The 27,059-nt window shown below is 38.7% G+C and overlaps 1 protein-coding gene across 16 annotated transcripts; it reads left to right on the top strand.

The window, feature by feature from the left end:
• Window positions 1–25,514, top strand: BCLAF1 (BCL2 associated transcription factor 1). Of its 16 annotated transcripts, none has more exons than XM_041469742.1 (14): window positions 397–537; window positions 6,803–6,876; window positions 8,837–8,960; window positions 9,830–10,078; window positions 10,178–10,735; window positions 12,168–12,839; window positions 12,950–13,119; window positions 15,770–15,875; window positions 16,791–16,875; window positions 17,542–17,717; window positions 18,860–19,040; window positions 23,116–23,262; window positions 24,802–25,011; window positions 25,153–25,514. In XM_041469742.1, exons 3-14 carry the CDS (start codon window positions 8,857–8,859, stop codon window positions 25,156–25,158), a joined length of 2,664 nt encoding a protein of 887 aa, XP_041325676.1. In that variant the 5' UTR covers window positions 397–537; window positions 6,803–6,876; window positions 8,837–8,856; the 3' UTR covers window positions 25,159–25,514. The 16 variants fall into 16 exon arrangements, 15 of the variants coding, with proteins under 15 accessions (XP_041325674.1, XP_041325676.1, XP_041325666.1 ...); XM_041469733.1 differs by adding an exon at window positions 5,628–5,766 and having other exon boundaries at window positions 409–537; window positions 9,830–10,735; XM_041469739.1 differs by adding an exon at window positions 5,628–5,766 and having other exon boundaries at window positions 409–537; window positions 8,843–8,960; window positions 9,830–10,735.
• Window positions 25,515–27,059: the final 1,545 nt, after the last annotated feature.

A 27,059-nucleotide genomic window follows, 5' to 3' on the forward strand; every position in this document is an offset into this window, starting at 1 on the left:
CGGTGCGCGGAGCAGCGGCCGCCAATGCCGCTGTGTCCGAGCCGCGCTCCGCACACAGCCCCTTCCGAGCGGCTCCCGTGCATGGACGCGCACCCGCGCCACAGGTAACCCGGCAACGGCCGGGGGGACCCTGTGCTCCCGCCGCCCTTTAGGGAACGAGAGGATACAAGGCGACAGCTTGTAGCCGCGGCGGTGCGGGGGGAGCCGGAGCCCGCGGCAGGCGGCACACGCAGTCCCCGGGCGTGGGGCAGGGGCACAGCCTGGCGGGCCGGGCGGCCGCCACCTGCCATCTTGCTTATGGACGGGTACCCGAAACCAAGATGGCGCTCGGGCGTTGAGCGCGGGGCTGGCGCTTCCCCGCCCAGAGCGGAAGTGACGATTCGGCGGTGGCGGCAGCAGCCCCCCGTGCCTCCCCCCCGCCCCTCCCGGTGGTTTTTGCTTTTCCCCGCGGGCTTCACGTCTCTTCCTCCGACGAGACGGAAAATGGCCGCCCGGCTGCCATAAGGGAGCGGGGCCGCCGGCAGTTCCGCCCGCTAGGTGAGAGAAGGGCGGAGGTAAAGGGGCTGCGTGGAGGTTTGGCGGGGCGGTGGCCCCTGGCTGGGGGGAAGATGGCGGGGGGAGCCTGAGGGGGAGCAGCCCGGCCCTGCCCCGCCCCCCCCCAGCGCGCGGTGCTCGCGCGCCGCGCCGTCCCGCCTTCCCGCGCCGCGTGACCTCGGCGCTCCGCAGCCATTATCCCGATTATCCCGATTATCCCGCGCCAGCCGACGGAACGGGACGGGAACGGGCGGTCGCCGTCACCGCCCTGACGCGGGCCACCGCTTCCCGCGGGAACCGGACCGAACCGGTGCCGTTCCTCCCTGCTCCTCGGGAAGCGAAGGTAGAAGGGGAAGGGGCGGTGGGAGGCGGCAGCGGAGCTGCCTTGGAGCTCCTGGAAGCCTGGCGGGATGGGGGTGTAGGGTATGTGGGGAATGGGCGGCCGGCCGGCCCCGTTGGGCTTGCGCCCCGGGTGCGCGGCCTTTGGCTTTGGGCCTCCCTGGGGGAGGCAGGAAGGCCCGAGGGGATGTGGTGGTACAACACTGGTTACAGGAATGTTAAATTTCCCCGTTATCGTTGTGGGTGTGACACTGAGGGAAACGGTGCCGGAGAGAAAGGATGGTTCCCGGTATTGGATCAGCCTTTACGGTCGTTGGAGGAACTTCCCTTCGGGCATGGCTGTGGTTCAGGCGCTTGTGCCTGAGGTACCCCACGCCTCCCTGCGCCTTTCCTGCCCTGATTGCAGATGCCCGCAGAACCCGGTGAGGGACCGCGGTGGGTTTTATGCCCCTCGCTGAAAGGGTCTATTGTGTTGCTAGTCTTGATTGTACTGTACTATGCAACCATTGCAGGATCATTCCCGTTATTTCCCCTTTGCTTTGTAAACCCCCTACTTTAATTCTATGAAAATCAGGCTCTTGTTTTGTGTGTCATGATTCTTTACGAAGTCAGTAGAACCCATCACTTGTTTATCTCGGCGATCAAAGTTTTGTCCTCAGAGGAACAGTTAAATTTTACTACAGAAAGACGTGAGGGCATGCAAAACAAAGGTGCTCCTGACTCTGCGAGTAGTCACTGCTTAAGCAATGCAAATGTATAAAAATATCACTTAGAATAGTTGTTCTTGGTGTGGGAGGGATTAGTTAAACAGCGTGGAGTTGCAGGAAAATGCTGTCTAGCTGCTTTTTTCCTCCCTCCTCCTCGTCCTCCTCTCTGATAATCATATTGTTTTGGACAAAAGTGGGGAAAATGAGGACGGGGTAATGGTTTTGGCACTGAGGTGTGCTCCTGGCATGCATCTGTCTTGTGTCAGGGAAAGTAAGAATTGCATCCTCCCACTTGTCGCTTTTGATGTTGAGTGACAGGCTGTGCTTAATGGCCAGACCAGGTTCGGTGTGTTACATATCTCGGTGCTCGGAGCTGGAGTGCCTCTGTCCTGGGCAAGGCTTTAGCGTGCAAGCCTGTGTGGAGCAGCTGCTCAGGTGAGGGCTGTGGCTGGCAGAATCCTGGGGGCAGGAGGTAGGAGCACGTACCATGAAGAAGAGAATGCAGAAAACTTGAAGTAGTCGTAGGAATCTAGAAAAAAATCAGCAGGGAGCTGTTTGGAGCTAGGGTGCAGATATTTGGGTGGATTATATTCAGGCTGGTTGTCAAGGGGAGGTAGTGCTGTATGGGTTTGTGGAATACCAAAGAACATTTGCGGTTTGTTTACAGGTAGCGAAGGTAGGTGAAGAAAGCTACTGAAGCAAGTGCTGTGTTTGTCTGTGTGAGAGTTTCTCCCAAAGGTATTCCGAAAAAGCACGTCGCTTGCTTGTTCATTGTGCTGGCACTGGCCTCGTGCAGCTTTGTGGTAAATGGGATCTGGGAGGTGATGTGCCTGAAAAGGCAGCTTTTGTCCAGAGTAGTTTTCTTATGGATCACTGCTGCAGCCCACCAAGCACCTCTGAGGGTGTCAGTCTTGGAACAAATGAGGGTGGGAAGATTGCCTTTTCTGCAGCAGCAGTTTGTGTAGTTCATAGCAGAGACTGGGGAGACCATGGTGTAAGGGCATATGAAAACATGGTGTGTAAAACACACACACAAAGATAACAAAGGCTGTCCAAAACAGTATGTGTCCAAAAGCATGTTAATTCCTTTTTGTGTCTGGAACCATTTCTCAGTCACTTTGGTTTCTTTGTTTTTTTAGTTAGAGGAGAAACATGGTTTTGTTTGCCATTAGTATTACATAAAAGACAGCTAACAATCATATGACAGTTTTGCAGAGGTGATTTTGATGTTACTGGGATGCTGCTGGTTTTTGACTTAATTTACAAATATTTTGTGTTATTTTCTGTATAGAAATTAATGAGTTGGGGGGGAAAAGGCCTTTGTATGTTTTACTGTTTCCATTATATTTCCGACATATGAAGCGGGTGAAGTAGGGCTCCCCCCTCTTGTTTGTATATAACAAGATAGTTTGGCCAAATTTGCCACGGAATTTTACTGTTTGAAGGAATCCAAGTCACCGATGATCTAAGTAGCATGGGTGTAAGTGACTATGAAATGCATTCTGTTATTATGTGTGATGTGCCACTGCTAGAGTTGTGGACATTAAAAAAAAAGGGGGGGGGTAGGAGAGTGGATAAGAAAGCGCAGCAGATGTGCAAGTACTGAAGAGATGACTTACAGTGCTGTCTCATTAAGACTGACTTCCTTTATTTCTGTGGGTGTATTATGAGAAACTATTACAAATTCTGTGGAATTTTATGAAGACTGTCCTATCCCCTTTTGTGTTGTCATGGTTGTATAATTGTCCCGTCTTTTGAAGCCTGAATCTCTGAATGAAAACACATTTTGGCAACAGCTTGTGAATTACTTAAACAAGATTTTTATTTAAATCTACCAGACAGCTCTCAAGTAATGCTTAAGCAAGAGAAATACAGACTACTAAATAGCTATAAAGGAAGGGTAGCTAAAGTAATGGATCTAAGAGGAAGCAGTGTTTTGCTAGTGTAAGTGGGTATAACTGTCCTAAAATGTCTTAAACTTACATGAGATGTATAACTTGTTAAACGGCTTGAGATGTGTTGTATCTACAGTCTGTGTACTCTGACAAAACTCCAACATCAGTGGTGTAGTGAGGACTCCTAAAAATACTATATAAAAGGAATTGATTACCATTTTCCTTGTCTTTTTTATTAAACATAGCTAATGCTGACAGTGTCACTTACTTCCTTATTGTGTTGCTTGTGATGGGATGAGCCTGATTGTGTTGTATGTCTTGTTTTTGCTTGATGGTCGCATTTGCTGGCCAAGATTGATTGAAGACACCCAGAGATCCTGTTGTTTTTTTCATTAAGAAACTTATCTGGATGTGATTCAATAACTGACAAATGATGGGCTAGCCAAATTTCGGAAAACGTTGTAGTTTCTGTGTTAAGTCTTGGTTGTTTTGGGTGTGTTTGGTTTCGGCTATTTTGACTTCATATGTGTGTGCTTTTTTTGGTGAGGTTTTTTGTTTGTTTGTGGGTTTTTTTTGGTGCTTTGTTTTTATTTTTAAAGCTGCCTGCAAGTATTGTTAAAAATCTTAAATGCCACCAAGCTTCTCGAGGCTGTGCCAAGCTGGTTTCAGGGAAGCTTTAAGTTTGTGGTGCTGCCAAAAGAAGCAGTCCTGCCCGGCTGCTATTTCAATTTCCTTGTGTTGGCCCAAGTGTTTGTGGGCTGTGTAATGAACCAATTAAAAAAAAAAAAGTATTGAAAATGATCCAGTATGTGGGTGCAGAAATGCTTAGACTGGCATAGGAGAGATCATCAGGAATGTGAGGAAACACAGGATAGGAGAGATGGGACTGTTTCTTTAAACAAGCAGAGCCACCTTATTCTGTAGAGCTGCAGCAGCTTCCTTTGTAAAATCCACATTTTTTTAACATGGCAGTGAATGGTTGAGAGCCAGGCAGCTCCTTTCAGTTATGTAGGGTGGAAAGTGAGGGGAAAGAAGTGTGTGGATTACAGCCCTGGTGTTTCATGCACAGGTCATGTTCCTAGCAGTTGTGGTCCTCTCTTAAAAATGCTGGGTGATAGTGACGACACCTTTTCACGTTGTTGATGCACACCTTTGGCCGAGTATGAGTCTCTTCCGAGAGAGCAACAAATGATGCTCAGGACTCTTTTTTATTGCCCTTTACTGTGCCCTTATTTGACGTGGTGTAGCCACTCCAGCCTGGCCATGAGCAGGAAGAGGCTGTGGGTGGTTTCCTGTGCTGCTGTGAACCAGGATGTTGTAGCTGTGGTGCTCTGAGGATGGGTACTTTTTCTGTGAAGGTGTGCAGCATGTAGGAGCTGACTGTCACAGACAGCTGTTTCCCTAAATACTTTTGGTACTCCCGCAGTTCTTTTCTAAATCAGCTTTAATAAAGGTTAATAAAATTTTAGATTCTTGCATATTGTGAGAATATTTACATGGACAAAAAAACCTCAGCTATGTAGTCTTTTCACTTCTGTTCCCAAGTGTTGTTTGGATAAGTGGGTCTTATGTGTCAAGGTTTTACCTGTTACAACTAAATGGAAACAAAAGCTGCAAATAGTAAAATGTTTTTTATTCGATTATTAAGATTTTTTATTAAAAGGTTGTTTTTTTTGTTTTGTTTTTTTTTTTTTTTTAAGCATTGTATCCATACTCATCTTAAGAAACTTAAATGAGAAAAGGGTAGCAGATATGTTTTAACTGCCAGGGTTGGATGTGGTATAGCTAATGTGTTGTTTAAAAGCAGAGAAGTATGGCTACTTTTCACTTTTGTCAGTTTCTAGAAAATATTTCTAAGACTGCAGAAGTCACTTACCAGAGTTTGAGTTATGGTAATTTAAGATCCTACCTTCTACTTAGAGGTTTTAAAAGTGAAGCAACTATCTTGCTGTATATCCGCAGGATCTAAAGACTTACCTGAATTAGGGTTTGGGATTTCAGCTAACACCAGTTTAAGTCAGAAATATAGGTTATATAAGTATTCATTTAAAATATCATCCTGAACTTGAAGTTTGTATTGCTTTTTCTGTACTAGACTTCTGAATGCCTTCGTTACCCTTTACTGGCTAATACCATCTCGCCTTTTGTCTAGACAAAATCTGAAATGGTCCGATACACTACTGTGCTCCTTCGGAGACTCATGCTTGCTGATGATGAGAAGTAAAAACTTAATCTTAATAAAGCATATATTTTGTAGAAATTGGAAATATCTTGGTCACTACTAGTGAATGGTAAGTGGACTTTTGAAAGCAGTGTTTATGAACACAAATGCTACATTTCTTCTTTTAGATGAAGAAAACACCTATGAACAAGTGTGGAAGTGTCCTTTAGGAGCAGTCAATGTCTTATGCCTTTGGATTTAATGAATTGAATTGTTGAGCTGCAGAATTTCTGAAGATCCAGCCTGTCTGTGGAGAACTGGGATAAAATCCCTGTTTTGTTGCTTGAGTGGAATTGAAAAGTGTGTTTCATCTTGGGTTGGTCTACAAGTGTACATAGTCGTGAGGCTTGGAGGTAATTAAAAGCTGAGGCCAGTAAAGAATTCACACATTTGAGACTGGCTTTGTTATTACAGTTATGCTTCCTTTCTGCATAACTGTGGAAGAACTAGTTCTTGAAGATTCTAGCTCTTTAGGTGAAATGATGTATGTATGCATTTTAAACTAGAAGTTATACTAGAGTAATGCTTCTGTAAATATTGCAAGAGAAACCTAAAGATATAGCTTTCAGCGTTGGCCTGAGTTCTCATCCCCATTTTTTTTTCCCAGTAACGTAGCTCTAGTGAAGTGCAGAGCTGTGTGCTAGAGCTCGAACTGGTCTAAAAGTTTGCCACTGTTCTTTTTGTCTCCCTCTTTCTGGCTGCATGCTGTTATTTGCTCCATAATCCGGCTCAGGGTGGCCCTTAATTAAGCCACATGGATAACCTAGTTGAATGAAAGTGGTTTCTAGGTATCAAGAGCTGGTCGCTGGAGAACCTGAATGAAGGCTGTCAGGGCTGCTGTGAAGGTGAGAATAATGTGTTACACAGCCCTGTTACCAGGGCTGAGGAAGCAGTGGTCATACATGGAAAGGGATTTGCCACTTGGCAGTGGCTGGCTCTTGAGCTGCTCCGGTCTGAGTGTGCAGCATCACTGAGTCCAAGAGTAAATTTGCTATTTCTTATGTATTGTCTTTTCATGAGAGTAATGTTTGAACCTGTTTAAGCAAAAAGGTGCTTCCTTTTAGCAAATGTTTGTGTCTTTGACAGTCTCACTTTTTGTTCTATAGGACTCAGTATTGCTGAAAGCACAAATACAGAGGTTTGAAATAGTTTCTTCATTGACACCAACTAACAGTTTGAGGTAAGTTTAGCTTAAGTCCTTTTTAAATGTTCTGATTGAACTCAGCTATTGAAAATTAAAACTTATTTTGCTTTCCTAAATTTCATGCTTGCAGTAAGGAGCTACAGTATATAAAACTGTCTTGTAAAGATCAACTCTACTTGTCATACATAGAATGCAAATAATTTAATGCTGAGATTGAGTTACATCATAAACATTGTGCATCTGATGCTTGGTTTGGTAATTACTTGTAACAGAAAAAAAACCCACCAGGTTTTGTTTTCTGTCACTATTGGAAAATTGGCATGTTTTAAACAGTTTAAAAGGTCTAAATTTATGTTGCCTGTGAGTATTGATCCTAACAGATTACAAGCCATTTTCTGTAATTTCTGTAATTGAATTCAATGAATTAGAAAATATCTTCAGAGTATAGGTTCTGCAGACTTGCTTTTTAGTGGAAGGAGTCAATAAAAAAGAGCATTCAACATACTCTTCTTCGCCAAGGTAAATAGTTTTTTCTGAGTTGCATGGAAGTCTGGTTTAAGTTCAGTTTTTGCTGGGCTGGTTTCAAATGAGGTTACATCTCTTAGGCCATGCAAACTCTCATGGGGAAGGCCATGTGGGGCAGGAGGAGCCAGTTACTAGGAGAAGAGTTCATCTACTTTTCTCTTTTGGGCTCTCTTAGATGTGTCTAAAGTCTCTGTAATTTTGGTAACTTCTAAATTAAACTCTAATGTTGTTTTTATCTTTACATAATTGAAATACCACCCAGGTAATGAGAAAGACTATGTGAGAAAAAGTGCTTGTTGTGTTGAGCTAGAATTTTTGATACAGTAATTTTAGGCCTGTTTGCAATACAAGCGGTAAATGTTTGATTTTTTCAGTTTTTTGTTTTAATTTTATTATTAAACTATTATAATTGAGCATTCAAAGGCTTAAAAATGTCTAGTTACTTGTTCATAGCTTTTATTCAGGTTGTCTAATGTGACACTTGTTTTTTGTTTTTTTTTTTTAAAGCTGGGCAATTTCAAAAGAAAATGGTAATGGGTCAAAGTTTTTATTAATTAAATTGGGGATTTTTAGCCACTGATCCGAAAAGAAAAGGAAAAGGTGTGTATTTTTTATGGTTAGCACTAATTCTAAATATCTATTATGACTGTACATAAGAAGAAATTATAGTGTATTATGAATTACTTTCTTTTAGTTGTCATTGATTTATAATCAGTTGTAGTTTTCATAGCTTAATTTGTGCTGAAGCATGTTGAATCTTGTTGCAAGCCATATTGTTTAACTAGTTGTTAAAATCTTTAAGTTAGCTGTGCATTTTACATGTAGGTTAAAAAGCTAAGTTAATCTAAAAATATGCAGGATGGGCGTCTTGAGCAGTGGAAATTCAGATCAGAGTGATGAGCTTTAGTACATAGGGTTAAAAGAAATAAAGCCTGTGGGTCAAATTAACAACTGCTGGACCAAATACTTCAGGGATTTTTCTTTGCTGGTGTGAATGTTGCATTGTAGAGGACTGTGAACTCCTCCTGGAGAAGGAACAGTGCATTGGAAATGCAAGAGAAGTATAAACTGCACAACAGCTAGAATTTTGTTACAATATATTAAGATGTCTGGAGTTACAGTATTCTTGCCTTAATTTGCAGAAATGTTTCATTTTCTGCTGCTCTTCCTTTCTCCTACAGGATCTCTCTGCAGTTGAATCTGGAAAAAACCTTTACTGTTACACTTCATGTTTTCAGAGAAATTGTGTGCACTGCAGCAATGTTAAATTCTTTAAAATGTGGTTAAGTTTTTAATTTGCTAATAAATGTACCTACATTGTCTTCAAAGCTCTTTTGTTTAGCTAATGCTATACTACTTTCTAATAGTGTCACTTTAGTAGATGCAAATTTTGTTCATTTTTGTCATTTACATGGATGCTAAATGGTTGCTTCTATTTTTTTTCCCTCTCATTGCTTTTCCTTTTGGGAAGGAGTAGATCTACTAGCAAAAATGGGTCGATCTAATTCTAGATCACATTCGTCAAGATCGAAGTCCAGATCTCAGTCCAGCTCTAGGTCAAGATCCAGATCACATTCAAGAAAAAAGAGATACAGGTAAGTCTTACTGCATGAACAGGTGATTTGGTATATTAGTTTTTGTCCATAGATTGGTTTTCACTTGCATGATGCTATGGCAGAAGTGAGCCTGGAATCCTGTTTCATTTTAGGCAGAACGTAAACTATGCTTTGAATGTAATTTCTGTTTAATTTTTTCTCCCCCCTTTTCCTGTATCTCAGGATAACTTCAGAATGGTAGTGATTCTTCATGTTTTCTGGACCATTTGATTCTTCCCTTCTGCTTTACATGATGTTTTCTTCATCTAGTCTCTTTCCCTGTAGTTTTTTATTTCTCATTAAACTTTTCATATTTGAAGTAACTTAAGGCTTCAGTAAATAAGCTTTGCTGTATGTTGTCTTCTCAGTTGCCTGCAGTGTTTGCCTCATCTTACTTATTAGTGGACATTACCATCTCCCATAAGGAGTGGGTCAGTTGAATTTACTGCCTCAGCTGATGCCCTGCACTGGCTGGCATATTACACTGGGGGGTCATGTCACTGCCTGTTCCAGGCTGTGAACCGTGGTGGCTGAGAAACTGAATGATGTGTTCCAGAGTGGTGATGATTTCTAATAAAATGTCTGGGGAGGCCAGTGAGGCTGGTAGTGTCTTAACTATGTGATGCCAGGTTTCACAGTCCTTAGCAGTATAGACATGTTTATTATAATTAATTTATTTCAGAAATAATAAATAAAGAGAGATTGTAGAAGTTACTTAAAGACCGGGAGTCTGCATCCTTTACCTTCGACTGCATTTTGAGAAATCTAGCATTTTGCATCAAGGCACTTCTTTTTTTTTTCTTTGTTTTTTTTTTTTTTTTCTCAGATTTTCGAGTTGTAAAATGTTAATGATTGATTTTTAATTTTAGTTCCAGGTCTCGGTCAAGGACGTATTCCCGATCTCGAAGCAGAGATCGTGTTTATTCTAGAGATTATCGCAGAGATTACAGAAATAATAGAGGAATGAGACGTCCCTATGGTTACAGAGGAAGAGGTAGAGGGTATTATCAAGGAGGAGGTGGTAGATACCATCGTGGAGGTTATAGGCCTGTTTGGAACCGAAGACACTCCAGAAGCCCTAGGCGTGGCCGCTCCCGTTCCAGAAGTCCAAAACGAAGGTCGGTGTCTTCCCAGAGGTCCCGGAGCAGGTCTCGTCGATCTTACAGATCTTCCAGGTCCCCCAGGTCCTCTTCATCTCGTTCTTCATCCCCATACAGCAAATCACCTGTCTCTTCCAAAAGACGCGCATCTCTGGAAAAGCAGGCAAAGAAAACTGAAGGGGCTCCTTTGCAAGACAGTCCCATGAAAAATAAATCACAAGATGAACAGAAAGATACATTTGAACACGACCCATCAGAGTCTCTTGACGATTTTAACAAATCATCAGCAGCTTCTGGCGACATTTGGCCTGGCCTTTCAGCGTACGATAACAGTCCAAGGTCACCCCATAGTCCTTCTATTGCCACCCCACCTAGTCAGAGTTCATCTTGCTCTGATGCCCCTCTGCTTAGCACAGCCCACTCCGCAAAGGACACACCTCAGCATTCCCATTCCATTCAGCATAGTCCTGAGAGATCTGGCTCTGGTTCTCTTGGAAATGGTTCTAGCCGCTATAGTCCTTCTCAGAATAGCCCATTGCATCATATCCCTTCAAGGAGAAGCCCTGCAAAGACAATCCCATCACAGAGTGCACCCCGTGAGGAGGCTCGAGTGCGGTCGTTTTATCCTGAGGGTGGTGAACAGGAAACTGCAAAAGGTGGAAAGTTTATGAAAAGGTAAGAACCAAATTATAAGCCTACTGTTGCCTCTTAAAAATATTTTTAGAGTTTCGTCGAGATCATCACCATAACCTTGGAAAATGCATTATGGAAGGCTAGTAATACTAGTCTGGTTAGAATTGTGCTTGAAAGATACATATGCCTTTTCCTGCTAGGATGCTTCAAGGCCTTGAATGCTGGGTAGTAGAGACAGGGACAGGTATCCTTGAGAAGGAATTGATTTGTGCTTTTCCTCTATGGTTTATTGTCTTGTACTCGATTTTTTACTATTATGAAAAATCTTAATTGGAATAGTGCATCAGACTTGCTGGCCTGATAGTGAACTCTGTTCAGGTATTTCAGAATTTTAATACTTTGTGTAGTTTAAAATGCAAGTATTCTGGCAGTCTAGAAATATCAGTGTTGTGCAATAGTTTCTTTATGTTGACATAAACAGCATCAATTAGCTAATTGTGTGGTGCAGTGTGAAAACTTTGGTGTTTTGAATTGCCTTACTTATCAAAGAGGGTAGGTGTTGGTATTCTAGGAATATAATGCTGTTGATGTTGATGAAGGAAGTTCAGTGTATATATTCCAATGAATGTAAAATTCTTCTATTTGTTCTTAAAAAGGTTGACATAGTAGTAATTTTTGAAAGTTGTTAAAGTCTTGCTGGCATTAGACTGTTCATTTTGAATGTGACTGGTGTTTCAGTGGATTTCTTACAAAAAGAGTTAGAGAAGTTGTGACTATGCTATATAGGCTTGATTGTGGGCTTTTAAATTAATTTGTCTAGTCAGTGCTTTATTATGTAAAAAAATTACTGCTTAGGAGATCAAAAATACAACTTGCCTAAGATGTGTTGGAGTTGGTGAACGTATTAGAACCTGTGTGAACATAGCATACAGATAAGGCAGTGACTGAAATAATTAATCGGTGTGTTTCTGTGTTTAGGAGAGCTGCCTTCTAATGGTTCCCTGCTTGAACACAATATAGTGAATGCACTAAACTTGTGCCAGATTGTGGAATTATCTTAGTAGTGTGCAGGATCTTGAAAAGAATTCACTTTTTTATGCTATTACTTCAACTCTTTCAGTAAAAGAAGTGGAAAAATGAATTGCAGTCTGAGTTTTCAAACCATGTGAATTTGGTGGAAAAAATTACTAGTGTAATGAGAGAGAATGTGAAACTGGGTACTGATTAGGAAAACAAGCGAGTAAATTTCTAGGCATTCTGCAGAAAGGCATTATATGCTTCAGATGCCTCCATTAGTGCATAAATGACAGTGTATACAGTGTTAATGGTGTGCCAAGCATTGCATGCTACAGTTAATTGCTCGGAGGAATGTATTTTCATCTTCTTTTGGTGTGGAATTGACTCAAAAGGGGAATGCGAGTGAACTGGAATGAATGCAATCCAGAGTTACCAGTCTCTTCTTTGCTATCCACAGGTACACAGATGAAGAGTCTAGAGTATACCTGCTTGATAGGGGTAATACCAGGGAGAAGGAGGCCCAGAAGGAGAGAGGATCAGAAAAAGGGAGGACAGAGGGAGAAAGGGAATGGGAGGAACAGGAAACTTTAGATTTTTTCGTTGATAAAGAGACTGGGAAGGAAAAGTTTAATGACTCTGAAGGGGAGGACACAGAGGAGACAGAGGATTACAGACAGTTCAGAAAATCTGTCCTGGCAGATCAGGGTAAAAATTTTCCTACTACATCTCACCGGAATGCTGAGGAGGAAGGAACCAAATACAAATCTAAAATATCAATCAAGGGCAATAGAGAGAGCGATGGATTTAGAGATGAGAAAAGTTATAAGCTTAAAGAGACTGGCTATGTAGTGGAAAGGCCTAGTGCAACAAAAGATAAGCACAAGGAAGAAGACAAGAATTCTGAGAGACTAATGATGAAGAAAGAAACTCAGTCACCTGAGCAGGTAAAGTCTGAAAAGCTCAAAGAACTCTTTGATTACAGTCCTCCTCTACACAAGAATCTGGATGCGAGAGAAAAATCCACCTTCAGAGAGGAGAGCCCACTTAGGATCAAAATGATAGCCAGTGACTCCCATCGTCCTGAAGTTAAACTCAAAATGGCACCAGTACCTCTTGATGATTCCAATAGGTAAATTATTCCACCTTACAGTGTGGTTCTCCACTTGCTTGCAGTGTTGTTCGTATTTATTTAAACGAGTGGTTTCTTTTGTGTGTCTCTTTGTTGTTGATGCATTTTAGACCTGCTTCCTTGACTAAAGACAGGCTGCTTGCTAGCACACTTGTCCATTCCGTCAAGAAGGAGCAAGAGTTCCGATCCATCTTTGACCACATTAAGTTGCCACAGGCCAGCAAAAGCACATCAGAGTCATTTATTCAGCACATTGTGTCCTTGGTTCACCATGTCAAAGGTATGTGTTTCATTTATTTTACCAGATATGTGTCTGACAAGATCATTTAAGTCTGTTTGCCGTTTCTAGTACGGGAAGATTTCAGCCCTTTTCTAATGTTGTGATTTACCCAGACTTTCTTCCTGTTGAGGTATGCATGAAAATAATTAGAAAAATAATGGCCACAGAAACTGGGACAAAAAACCTACAAGCAGTGTAGAGTATAATAGCAGGTATTCTATGTTTCTGGATAAATTTTTGATCCTAGGTAGCATAGAAAGTTTGAATTTCTTCAGTGTACTTTAAACATACGCTGGTCAGTTTTTCTAATTTTATTTTAATGAGTTTACCATACAATTTTATATTAAATGTTGTAGTGTGAGTTGAGAGATGTCTTTGGACTGTAAATAACAATGGACTGTAAATAACTCCTTTTGGAGTACCCTAGAGGTCATTTCCAGATTCTTATTAGAAGGGATTTGTTTGGGTTTTTTTTTCTCAGCAAAATTTAATAAAAATTGTATTCTAAATGGTAGTAAAGTTCATGGTTATAATGTGTATATGATAGTAGTTTCAGGAATTTCATTTACACAAACTTGCAGTGGCTAAATAAACCTCCATTAAATAAGTTATACACTAATTATTTTCTGATATAACAGTAGTGGCTATTTTCTATAAACACCAAGAAGAACCCTCAACAAACTAAGCAGAGCAAAAGTCCTCCCCCAAAACCACTGAAATGCAAACCTGGACCATATGATACTTCAAAGTAGATATGTTTCATTTAGGTCATATCCTCTTACGTTTTTTTATGGGACAATAGATAATTCCTAAAATCTCCTGGGGAGTGTTCTTTGAATGTTTTTTTTCTATAGCATTTGCTTTATTTCACTGGACTGTTGTCTTGCTGTTGTGTTAAATGTAACTGAGATAAGACAAAGCTGGTGAAAGTAATTTTGCCGTATCACCACAGTAAAGGGAAAAGTGGAAATGCTTAATTAGGTACCAGTTTCAATGAACCTGTCTGTAAGCATTGTTTTTAAGATGCATTACCTTCTAAAATTGCTGAGATTTGTGTGCTAGAACTATGTGCTGAGTTCAGTTAAAAATCTCGATTTTATTGACATAATTCAGATTACTAAAGCGAAGTTATTTCCTTCATATTTATTTACTTACCAAGTAATAGTCAACGATAAGGGACTACAATAATACATTAGTTAAAAAAAATATTGGGATACCTGTTTAGTATATAATGATTTGTTGTGAACATATCTATTTATTGATGTGTAAAGAAATATAAGACTCAATCCAGTGAGAGCTTCTGAAAATTTTTTGCTTATATGATACATATGTAGCTGTAGGTGAAAATAATACTTTCACATGTTGATCACAGAATAGAGTTTTTCTTAAATTTTTGTATGTTAAATATATTATAAATTTAACAGCCTGTCTGGTCAAGAATATGTACTGTTATAGTTATTTTTGAAAGCAGAGCATCTCTTTAAGTTTCAGATTGACTGTGGTCTGTGATCAGAATTTTTGTAACTTTTTTGACAAACTGAAGTTATGTTCATTATTGGTGTGATGCGACCAGTCTGAACAGCTCTTTATTAATGTAGAGCTGAAAATGCCCAGTGATGTTTTCTTTTTCATTGTAACTAGGTCCTGGAATGTGTTTTGAAATGGCAAAATCCATGTTACAAAAGTAAAATAGCTGTTGAAAGATACAGATGCCAAACAGGCAAAGTTGAACCTTCTGTCTTCCTGGCAAAAATGGCATAAAAACAGAATTACTAGCTCAAATTCCTGTGTTTGATGGAATTATGATTGAGGCACTACCCTTGTAGTGGCCGTTTCAAGTTTTAATGGTTGGTTATGAGACAAATGCTGGATGCCGGGCGGTAAGTTGATACAGATGTATGTTGACCTGTTAAGCAGATAGCTTGCTTCATATGTAACATTTCATAGCTCATGACTTTTATGTATTTCTATATTACATTTAAACACATTTGTTGAGCTGATTTAAAAACTGAGTTTTGCTGTGGCTAATTTAATTGTATCTGAAGGAAGGAGAAAATTTGTCAGAGGAGTTGTCAAGTTTGCCAAGATGCCAGATGCTTAAATGAGTTTATTTATGCATAGGTGTCTTAATTGTATTGTTTATCATCACCCAATCAAGAAAATGTATTCCTTTAAGAAAAGAGTTGTTAGGTCATTCATGTAGTTATTGAAGTGTACATTACTTAAATGTTTTCACTAATTCTTATTTTAAATTAGAGATGAGATGAGATGAATGGTAAAGTGTACTTGCTGCAAATATTAAGGACACAAAAGTAATTTCACTTTCTCAAAGCATAAAATAATAGTTTAAGAAATTGCTTTATCATTAGAGGAAAACGTCACTGAAAATGAGCAAATCCAGTCAGTAAATGATGCTTGGATTTGATGTGATATGATCATGGCATAGTAGATTTGCAGTGATGCTGTGCGCTGTTATTTTGTTTGGGTTACAGTGTGTGTAAAAATAGGGAAAACACCACATTTGCTTGTCCTGATAAATTTATTGAAAGTACTGTAGGTTTTGCCTGCTACTTGCCTTTCTGTCAGGAGTAAAATATATGTCAGTTGAATGAAGCTAATGAAACAGTGTTTTTTCTATTGTAACCAACAGAGCAATACTTCAAGTCGGCTGGAATGACCCTAAATGAGAGGTTCACTGCATATCAGAAAGCAACTGAAGAGCACTGCACCCGACAAAAGAGCCCAGAAATACATAGGTATACGTTAACTGCATATGTAGACGCTTTGTGTTTCAAATAATGTCTTCTAATATTTCTTTTGAGAACCCAAAATACTTTTTCTAATCTGGATAAGGTAATTTGTATAATTACAATATAAAAAAAAAAAAACAAACACCCTTTTGTTAAAGAGAACTCATCTGAGTCAGGTCTGGCTTCATCTGTGGTTTTGTGACAGATGTCTTCTCTACCTCTGTATCTCATTTGGGATATATTTACTTCTCTCACATGCAGTGCTCAAATATTGAGGGGCATATGTCTTGAAGATGAACAGAAGCCCTGTACATGCATCTTTCTTCTTCAGTGTGAAATGTTCCATCTCATACTACTTTAGTTTTTGTGTGTGTTAATTTACAGCAGTTTTTTGAAAAATCTGAGAATCTAAAAGGTAAGAAGGTAGGCATGCAGATGTAGTGTCTTATCATGTGCTCTAGTTTTATGATGCAGTGTACTATATTTGTGTTGCATATGAGGATACAGTATCTAACTTCACAGTTTTTCTTGTTAAGAACTTTTGACTTTACAGCAAACTATGGTAGTGCTGATATTTCTTGGAGGGAGTGGGCTTTCAACTGGCTACATATACTGGTCCTTTTGAAATAAATAATTAAACATTTTTTCTGTCTTCCAGGCTATAATTAAAATGTGAAACACCAGTCTGCCTGTTTTCTGTATTTGTTTTTAGCATACTTCACACAAAACAGAACTGTGATTCATTTTTAGTCTGCTGTGATGCATTTTTAGTCTGCTTTTGATGGTGAGGTTTAATAATGCAAGAAGTTTATTCTACTGCAGAAATGCCTGGTTTGTCAGTTTTCTGTTGAAGTGAAATGTCTGAGGCTGTTAACAATCATGTACATGTATGGCAAGACACTGCTTTTATTTTACATTTAGGAGGATTGACATCTCTCCAAGTACCCTGAGGAAGCATACCCGTTTAACGGGTGAAGAGAGAGTCTTTAAGGAAGAAAGTCAAAAAGTAGGTTTTAAGTAAATGTCCTATCTGTGCTTCTAAACTTTAGTCTCATTTTAAATCTCAACTTCATCTCTGGTTTCCTGTATAAAAACAAAAAATTGTATTTATTGTACCTAGAGTACTTGCATTTAGATTTTTTTTTTCCGTTGAGTAAAAGATGTTACCAAGAAGCTGGTTTATGTAAAGTGGTTTTGCTATATTAATAGCATGATACATAAGGTCAAATCTTTTGCCATGCATCCTTCTTGCATGTTTTTTGACCAGTAAGCTGCCCAAAGACAAAGAATAGGTTTGGGGCAGAGGGAAGTACCAAGATGGTCAGTGAGTAGTGTGGTTGAACTACAAAGATGCTTGTACTCTGTTTAAAAACAATTCACCAGAAGAAATGAATACTTAATTATCTCTTCAAACCATGTATTGTTGTGGTCTGTATCATCAAAAACTAGGCACCAATTGGCTTCATGGGAATGCTTGTTTGAAACTGAAATTCTTAGCTGTTCTTTTTTTAGATGTAGCCATTGCATGTAAAGGACAAAGTAAATTTGTGTGCTGAAAAATAGATAAATTCTATCTTTTTATATTTTAATTGATGCACAGCTTGCCTTTTCACTGATATTCTCTTGATGTTTTATTTCAATATTTTGTTGCAAAATATATATTTGTTTACAGGGAGATAAAAAATTAAGGTGTGATTCTGCTGATCTTCGGCATGACATTGACCGACGTAGAAAAGAACGAAGTAAAGAGCGAGGAGACTCAAAGGGTTCCAGGGAATCCAGTGGGTCAAGAAAGCAAGAGAAAGCTCCAAAAGATTACAAGGATTACAAATCTTACAAAGATGACAGGTAAATATTTGATGTCCCTATAGAGGATATTAGCTTCTAATTAGCCTTTTGTAATTGTAAGCTTAATTGCTTTCAATTTTCAATGTATAATGGATCATTTAATTTTAAACAATTAAAATTATTTGTTTTACAGCAAATATGTATTATCTGTCTTTTACACGGCTTATGGTGGATGAGGACAAAAACTTTGGAATAGCAAGCTAACACTGAAAAAAAAAATGACAAATTAATCTGTCCTATTATCCAGGCTACATCAGGAGGTTGGACTTCAATGCAGTACATTTCTATAAACAGTTTGTGTAAGAACTTTGGTTCGTTATGCTTGATTCCGCACTTTTTCAACTCATAACACCCAGAGTATGAGAATTTTACTGATATTTAGGTTTTAACATGGGTGAGAAGGGGAATTTCTAAATTTGTCTAAAGCCAGTGGGCTGTTTTAAGAAAAAAATGTTAGCATATCTCAGTGGATACTGTGTAGAAGTGGTAAGAGTTACTTCAGGTATGACCTTTCTTTGAATGGAATGCTAAAATCTTATAAATTGGGTCAAGTTAATATCACTATGGGGTTACTAAAAGTCTTGCTGTAGGAATTTTTCCCTGCTTTGTACTGTATATATATAAAGTGAATTTTTACTTACACTTCCTGTTTCCCACTTACTTTGACTTTGGTATCCACATTTTCTTCCACTGGCTAATTTCCCTACAGCCATCTATGTAGGGAAGCCCATACCATACCTCTCAACAGTGTGCAAACTGAACTGTGTCAAGTTACTGTAAAACTTTACCTTGAGGGGTTTTTCCCTTTAACTTCTGCTTTTCTGCCTCAGAAGAAAGGCAGATCTTAAAAGTTAACACCATCTCTTCATGGCATCAGAATCTAGAAAAGTTGTATCTTACAGTTTGCAGACTGCTGCTTTCCAACTCACCAGCAATAATATGCATTTAGTGCACTTAAATGTGTCAGAGGAGGCTGGAAAGTGGAAATATACTTCGCTTAATATCTCAAATATGTAACGTGTGACTTTATAACCAGAAGGGGGTTAGTTTTTCATAAAATATAGAGACCCGGTTTAGTATAGCATGTTACAGATTATCTAGTACGTTTAAAATAGCACATAGTATATTTTTTTATTTTTCAGTAAACAAAAAAGAGACCAAGACCGTGCTCGGTCCTCCCCATCTTCCTCCCCATCTTCTTCCTCATCCAGTTCTCGAGAAGAAAAGGATTGCAAGAAAGAAAGAGATGAAGAGTTCAAAACCCACCATGAACAGAAAGAATACTCTGGTTTTGCAGGAGTCAACAGGCCAAGAGGCACCTTTGTAAGTTTTTCTCCTAATCTTCCCCCAAATTATGAACACTTCACCAATGGCAGTCTTGTAAAAAGGAAATGAGGGAGTCTTGCAGAGGTTCACGTTAGGCTAGACTTGAGGTCTTTACTAAACCTGAAAATATTAAGTCTCTTTTTTTCCCCATCACTCTCCAGTAGCAGTTGAATGGCCTATAAATATGCATTAGCATGACATAAGAGATCCTAGCATAAGGGTCTGGGGAACAGGATTTCTTAATTATTCCTTGCTCTTCTGTAATAATGCTGTTTCCTAACAGGATCTGAAAATTCACTGTTCTGTCAATTTTAAGTCTTGGGTCCTTATAGCACTTAGCTCCCTGCAGCTTCTGTTTTTCCCTCTCATGTTGGGTTTGGTTTTGCACTCCTTTGTGTGTAATGCCTGCAACTTTTTAAATAGAGAATGGCACATAATTAAAAATAAATGTCAACCTTGAAACAGCTGTATTGAGGAGATAGTATACTTGTTATTTTTGTGTTTCTTTGGCTTGGACTAGCCACTGAGCATGAAAGTTCATTGATCTACCTCTGGAATGTATTTAACCATTGTGATTTGGAAAGTGGCATGTTGACCACTATAGTCTTCAGAAAAAACTTAAACTTTCAGATTCTGTGTTAATGTAATTATTGATGTATAATTGGGAAGTGTAGATGCATTTGGAAGAACTAGGAATCAATAAAGAAGGCCTTGAAAAATATAGGGAGCACTTAAAAACACCATACAGCCCAAATAAAAAAAAACACAAACCCCAAACAACGCACAAATAGACACCACACACCCACCCCCAAGCAACACAGCAAAACAGACCTCCAAACCACAGCTAAACACACAAAAAAGTTAAAGTTCCATGCAGGTTGGGAAAAACTGTTTTACATAATAAGTAGGACTAATTTCATACTTGAACAATAATTCCTTAATGTAGCCTGTAATTAAGACCAAATAATGCTAAAGTGCAGTGTTTAGTATAAATGTTTAGTCATGCAGAAAATAAGTTTTGAACTACACATAAGGGTGTCTGAAATGCATGTGGCATGTGCCAACACTTGAGGCTTGAATCCTCCATCTAAAAAACTGTAGCTACCTAAAGGAAAATTCAAAGTTCTAAATTTCTAACACTAGAAGTTTATAATTTCCTCCTTTCTTCTTATTTTTTTATATAGTTATGCTATGAAACTATGTGGCATAAGTATATAAATCTCTGGATGGTGTAGGCATCAAATATGACTATCAGCACAATTTCTAGCTGTATAAAATAATGGCACAAACAAAACAGAAGTTAAACAAAAGAGAGCTTAAAACTCCATCTCCTCTCAAGGAGATTTAGTGGGAGAAGATGTGTAATTCATTGAAGCCTTCCTGCTTTATAAAACCGGATTTGTATGTATTGTGAGAGAGGTGCTGCTTTACATGCAATTGAGGTAGATGGGAACTGGAACATTAATAGAATTCTACTCATTTAATTGCTACTGACTGCCAATTTGGTCTGTGCAGTGATAACAGGTTAATGTTCCCTAACAACATACGTGGTCACACACAGGCTTTTGGAACAAAGTGTGTGAGCAGGTGAATCTAAATAGGCCAACTGCTGACTCAGATCTCCTCTTTAGGGATACATCTTGGATGGTATCAAAAAACACAGACCAGGTAGCGTAGGAATGTATTTGTAAATACAGGCTAATAGTGGCTGCGTTCCAGTGAATACTGCTTTGCTTTTGGAGTAAATAAAATGCTTTGGTTTTGAATGTTTCCCCTAACTGGAAGCCTTGGAGAATGTAACATCTTCCCCTTCCCTATCCAAAGTGTTAAGTCAGCAATGGTTTTTCACTAACTTTGGCTGGTACACAATTCTTTTGGATTCTAGGCTTCCCATACATAAGCATCATGAATAGTTTTCAAATATGGACACAGAAGTAAGGATAATTAGAATTTTTCAGTGGCAATGTCATCAATATCCATATCTGAAAGAATTCTGTGTAGCAGCTCTGTTTAAAGTGAGTTCTATATAGAAAATATACATTTGTCTTTTATGTGGTAGTCTTTCTAATAAACCAGCCCATAAAGATAACACCATAGTAGATTTTATGTCCTGTAGTTCTTGACCTGAAAGATGATTTGGTACGGGGAAACATTAATAAAATGGTGAGGAAAACTGTAGATGTTTTTCTTAAAGGGAATCTGATCACAGGACTGAATACCAGGAAATGCTGATACATTTTTTTTCCTCTTTTTTTTAATCCTGTCATAATTCTGTCTGCCCCCTGCCCCTTCCCCCAGGTTACTGTTTGTTGTGCCCTAATTTTGTAAAGCTGTTGGAAGTCAAGAAAGCATATCTTATCTCCTCCCTTGTACAGTTAGTCTGTTGCTTTCCAGATGACTCTCCAAACAATTTTTTGATTTTTTTTTTTTCTCCCTGAGTATTGGATAGGTCTTATGAGCCTTCTGCAGATTGTTTTACAGTCTGTTTGATTTCAGAGTAATTTTAAATCTGTCCAGCATAATTCTGCATTAGACGTTTTGGAGCTTTGTGGAACTAAGTGTTCGTAATACTTACCTTCTGAGTTCTTTAATTATCTATATTTTTGATCTGTTTTATGAAACATGCTTATTTTTAGCAAATAAATTAGCTTCCAGTCATATTTTTGTACTATTACTCTGATGCTGTAGTTCTGTGTTTTTAAGTAGGTTACTTTTGGAAATTGTGTTCCGTAATATCTGCAGTTTTTAGCAGTCTTATCTTCCCAAACTAACCTTTCTTCTTCCCTTCGATGAAGGATATATACTCATTTAACGTTTTCTACAAGCTAAGTATTTACATGCTGAGATAACTGTATACATTACTACTTAGTGTATTCTGAGTTAAGGATGGTTTTTCGTGTGAGACTTCTAGCTGTCCTGATTCAGGGCAAATTTGGGAGAGAACCCTCCAAGGGGTTCCTCTAGAAAACAGATTCAGTCGCTTCCTGGATTGCAGCTTGGCTCACTCAGTCTCTTATCATTCCCTCCAGCTCTGGAAATGCTACAGTCCAGGCCCAGCCTGGTGGGCCACAGGTGCAAGCTGCCGGTGCTCTTCTGGTGCGCTTCGGTGTTCAGTCCAGAGCAGCTTTAAGCAGGTCCAAAGAAAACAGAAAAAAACCCCACAGTCCAGGGAACCTCTCTGCCTCAGCTAGCTAAAACTAACTAAAAGCAAAGGAGAGCTCTGTCCCGCTCTCTGTCCGTCCACAGACACCGCAGTCCAGGAGCAGCAATGTCGAGGAGTGAGTGCAGTGTCTGAAAACAAACTGTGCGCTTCTCTCCCCCCTTTGCTCTCAGAACCAGTCTTAAAAGTGTAAAGCTAATTATCCAATATAAACAGAGCAGACAGATGGGGATACAAGCATCATATAGCCAACCCATGACACTAGTGTAGCATTTCAAAACCCCAGTAATTCATTATAAAGAATATTTAAAACACTTCTTTTCAGTTTAAGCATTGCTGCTCTGCATAGTACATGCTACTGAGTTTTTTCTGAGTAAAGAATTTACTCATTTGAAATGTAATTTGGCCTAAGATACATTCTTGAATCTCAGTTAAAAATGGTTGAGTAACACACAGTGGGTATACTCCTGCAAAAACTGCACTGTTAGTATGTATTCCAGAATCACCTTTTCATAAATGATTCAATTGACTCCATAAATACCTTTCTTTTCCCCCTGACAGTTTGGTCCATGTTTCAGTCTAGCTTTCCTCCTGGCTTTTTGTCTGAACAGCTTCAGAAGCTTCTTGTGACCTTTTGTTCCAACACACTGGTTTACTAGCAGTCAAATTTCTTTTCAGTGGTTGTGAGTGAACTTATGCCAAGAACTCAAATGTGTTTCAATTAAGTTTAATAGAATCATTATTTCAAAATGAATGCTTGAATATATTACTTAAGGTAGTATGTGAATTTGAAAATGGTTTTTCCACTTGCAGATACTGTAATTAAGCACAGAAAGTATTTTCAGTAATAGAGAACTTGACTCTATATTGTGGTGTTGTGTAAATGGATTAAATGACATCTTGGTTAATCAGTTTCGAATTAGGGGCAGAGGAAGAGCCAGAGGAGTCTTTGCTGGAACAAATACTGGTCCCAGCAACTCAAATACTACTTTTCAGAAGAGACCGAAGGAAGAGGAATGGGATCCTGAATATACCCCAAAAAGCAAGAAATACTTCTTGGTGGGTGTGGAGAACTCGATGTCTTATGCATGCTTTTTTTTTGTTTTCAAACTTTCTACAAGTGTAGAAGTAGCATGCATGTATGGACAGGGGCAAGAGTAACTGTGAGAATATCAGGATGGCTGTAGTGGTTGGTTCTGCTTATCTTTCATCTTTCTGTAGCAGGCTGGCAGTAACTGACGCCTGACATGGAATTTATCTTCAAAAACTTCATCAGGGAATGGGGAAGAAGGCAGGTTCAGACAAAATTTATTAAAACCCAACTTTAAACCAGAAAGGCTTGTGCTGCGTTTTCCTGGGTTTATGTATGACATTTGAGACTTGCCTTAGATTGGTCTGGAGGTCTACAGAAGTGAAAGATCAGGAAAAGCTGACAGTATTTATGGATTTTCATAGGCAGACTGTTAATGAGCAGTTCTTTGCTCTGAGTACTGTGATAGTCATAAGAAAATCACCACAGTTTTGATGCCTTTCTCCCATCTGGATTATGAAAGGAGGACCCTTGATGTAATCACTCTTAAGTAGTGCAGTACACTGGATGTGTGGCCTCTCCTCCAGTTATTTCTGTAACAATGCAGACTTTGAAGGATATTGTGCCATCATTGAAAATGCCTGTTGCATTATAGCTTGTCATAAATATGTTTACAGGTAACTAAAAATAATGCAGTCACAATTCAGATATTTCATTAAGGAGTTCTGTCTTCGTAGACATATCTAAACTTTTCTGATCTGTAAACAGAGATGTGATAATCTATTATTGATATTAGAACAATCAATTTTAGCTATTAAACTTGAATTTCTAAAAATATTTTAAATTAAATAAGCTGCCCTTCAGCTACTTCTGTGTAAGCTGTATTATATGGGTGTGATATGTATTTAAGAGTTCAGACTTCTTTCCAAATCACAAGTTAAAAAACTCATATGTTGAAGCAAGAGTACCTCATCATTCTAAATGGAAACTTTTTTAATATTAAATAATACTTTGTAGATTTCATGCAGTGTTTGAAATGATTGTGAGAACATACCTAACTATATAAGGCTGTATTTGGTAGCTAGACAGCAAATTTTAGGCTTATTAACCAGAGGAACTCAACTAATGTTTGGTAATGTTAAACAGTTTGAACTTAATTTGCCCTGCGTTGTGCTGGTGGGGCAGATTTTCTGAAAACTGCCTTCAGTTACCTCTTCTTATGAAGTATGAAGAACTCCCTTTGTGCTCAAGTAACCTAGCACTTTCCTAGAGCTTCTTTTAAAGTAACAATTTTTTCCCCTCAAAACTGGTAATTCTTAATTCTGACTGAGTGTAAGTTACAGACAAGTGATTTGTTACTAACATTTAGGTAGACCCACAGTGAATAAAGGCTCTTCAAACAATTGTGTTGTGGTTTTAGTTAGAGCATTATGCCTTTTAAGAATAATTACAATCTGAAGAGAACTTTTTAACATTTACTTTGTTTTATACATTTGCTATAGCGTACTAACATTATGGGGTACATTTAAGAGGTGTCTAACCTTACTTTTTTTCTGATGTTATTGTAGCATGATGACAGAGACGATGGTGTGGATTATTGGGCCAAAAGAGGAAGAGGCCGTGGTACTTTCCAGCGTGGCAGAGGGCGTTTTAACTTCAAAAAGTCAGGTAGCAGTCCGAAGTGGACACATGACAAATATCAAGGGGATGGGATTGTGGAAGATGAGGAAGAAACAATTGAGAATAATGAAGAAAAGGACAGACGCAAAGAGGAAAAGGTAAATTGTTCAGTGAAATGCAGATTAGATGGTTCATCTTGCACTATGCCAAGTAATTGGCTGCATGTAGGGATCACTTTAAAGGTTTTGGAGTTTGATTATTAACAGTTTACAACAAGACTGTTTTCTTTCTTTCCACAGGAATAACCTGGAAGAACGTTGTAGCTGAAAGAGCAGCTCTTGCACCACCCACACAACATTTTTAATATGTTTTTTTGTTGTCAAATGAATGTAAGCATTTTACTTAAATTTTACTGTTGGAAAGTAGTTTAGAGAGATTGTTTTCGTTTTAAGCCTTTAGAAAAAAATCATGATATAGTAAACTATGTTAATGATCGTACAGGTAGAAAGTAAAATATTTGTAACAACTTTTAAGAAATTTTACTGTTTGTTATATGCAGTGTAATTCTGCTTTGTCCAAATATATGGTCAAGTACAACTCTAAAAGTTTTGATTCTCCCCTATGTCTGTGTTTTATTCTGAAGTAAACTTACAGCTCTGCACACCTAAAATCTTGGAGCAGCATTTTTTATAAACTATCACTACTTCTCTGTTGCCTTTTTATAAGAACTGCATTTAAGGGTTATCCAGTCACAGTATAAGTACAAACAGTTGTGCAAAATGCTGATTGTATGTTAGCTCATGAGAATCACATCTACATAGTGATAAACCTGGATTCTTATTTCACCCTGCAAGGGTGCAGCAAGCATTTTACTTAAGCAGTGAAATCATCACTCTTCATTAGTAGCCTAAGAAATACATATGCATATACAAACTACAGTGAGTTTCAAGGGTATTTTTTCATAGCTTAGTCATCAGCAGAACACTTAATTTGGTGGCAGTATCAATCTAACTTCTTTTTTAGCAGTTTCTATTTACATATTGTTAGAATTGCCTCTTTAATTTCTCTATGTGAGGTTGCCTCTCTGGGTGTGTAATCTGGCAAGAGTGAGTCATTCACATGTACAACATTTAAGTTAAAGTGAGAGAGCAGGGCAGGAGCAGGTGGGAGGAGAGAAACAAAACACCACAAAATCTCTGAAAAAGCAAAGAGATGTTAAAACCTGAATTGGTAAATATAATTCATATATACCAGAAGTGTGAGAAATGAATCTTACTTTCTTCAACACTGATTTCTAATAATTGTGCTGCAAGAATCTTTGTAGCCGAAGTGCAGATATTAAGGGGATTTTGGTTGGTTTGTTTTTTGTTGTTGTTTTATGGGGGGTTTTTGGTTTGTTTAAAAAATAACAAACCCTCAAGCTTAGTTTTTAGTGGTAGTTACACACTTAACCTCTAGAATGTTAAGGATTAAAGTAATATACTTGAATTACCAGAACAAGGACATTCTAATACAAGATTACTTTGTTTCTCTTTCTCAAAACGCTGCAGATAAACTAAATCTTAATGTTATGTGAAGTTAAAAGTGTAGTTGTTCTTATTCACCCCTTTGAAAGGCATAATATCTTTACAAGTAGGAAAAAAGAAAGGAAAAGCTTTGATAGAGGTGTTTGTATTAAATACCTATATAATGTATGCCTTCTTATTTGTTTTACTCCTAGTAAGTAGTTAACTCCCCTATACAAATTAAACACTAGAAGGAAGGAAAACAAAACAATCCTCACTGTAGCTGAAGAAAGTGTATTTTAGGTTGTGCTAATTTGCCAGCAGCTGTGTAGAAGGGGCAACAGGAACAATACTTGCCTCTCAGTAGCAGTTAGTTAATAAAGTCATTCCCTCTTTATGTTTTAAAACATTTAGCCCAAGTAAACTGTTGTTGCCATATTTGCTTTTACATGTGCAGTGCATCTTTTAATAGCTGTTTGAAATGATAAACAGAGTATTCTTTGGACTTCTCAGCAAAACTCGGATTTTGTGTATATTAAATTAGAATAAGTGAAAAAGGGAGCAAAGCAAACTTGACATCAAAGTCTTTCCTAATTAAGTAAAATTAAATATCAGTCTAAAACTGAACAGGATCAAGATACACTTGAGCTGTCATGACCTTACAACAGGTAATTTGTATCATTTATGTCAAGTTGAAAGTA

Source organism: Pyrgilauda ruficollis, unplaced genomic scaffold (genome assembly GCF_017590135.1).
Source record: "Pyrgilauda ruficollis isolate IOZ18807 unplaced genomic scaffold, ASM1759013v1 scaffold24, whole genome shotgun sequence".
In the NCBI taxonomy this organism is placed as follows: domain Eukaryota; kingdom Metazoa; phylum Chordata; class Aves; order Passeriformes; family Passeridae; genus Pyrgilauda; species Pyrgilauda ruficollis.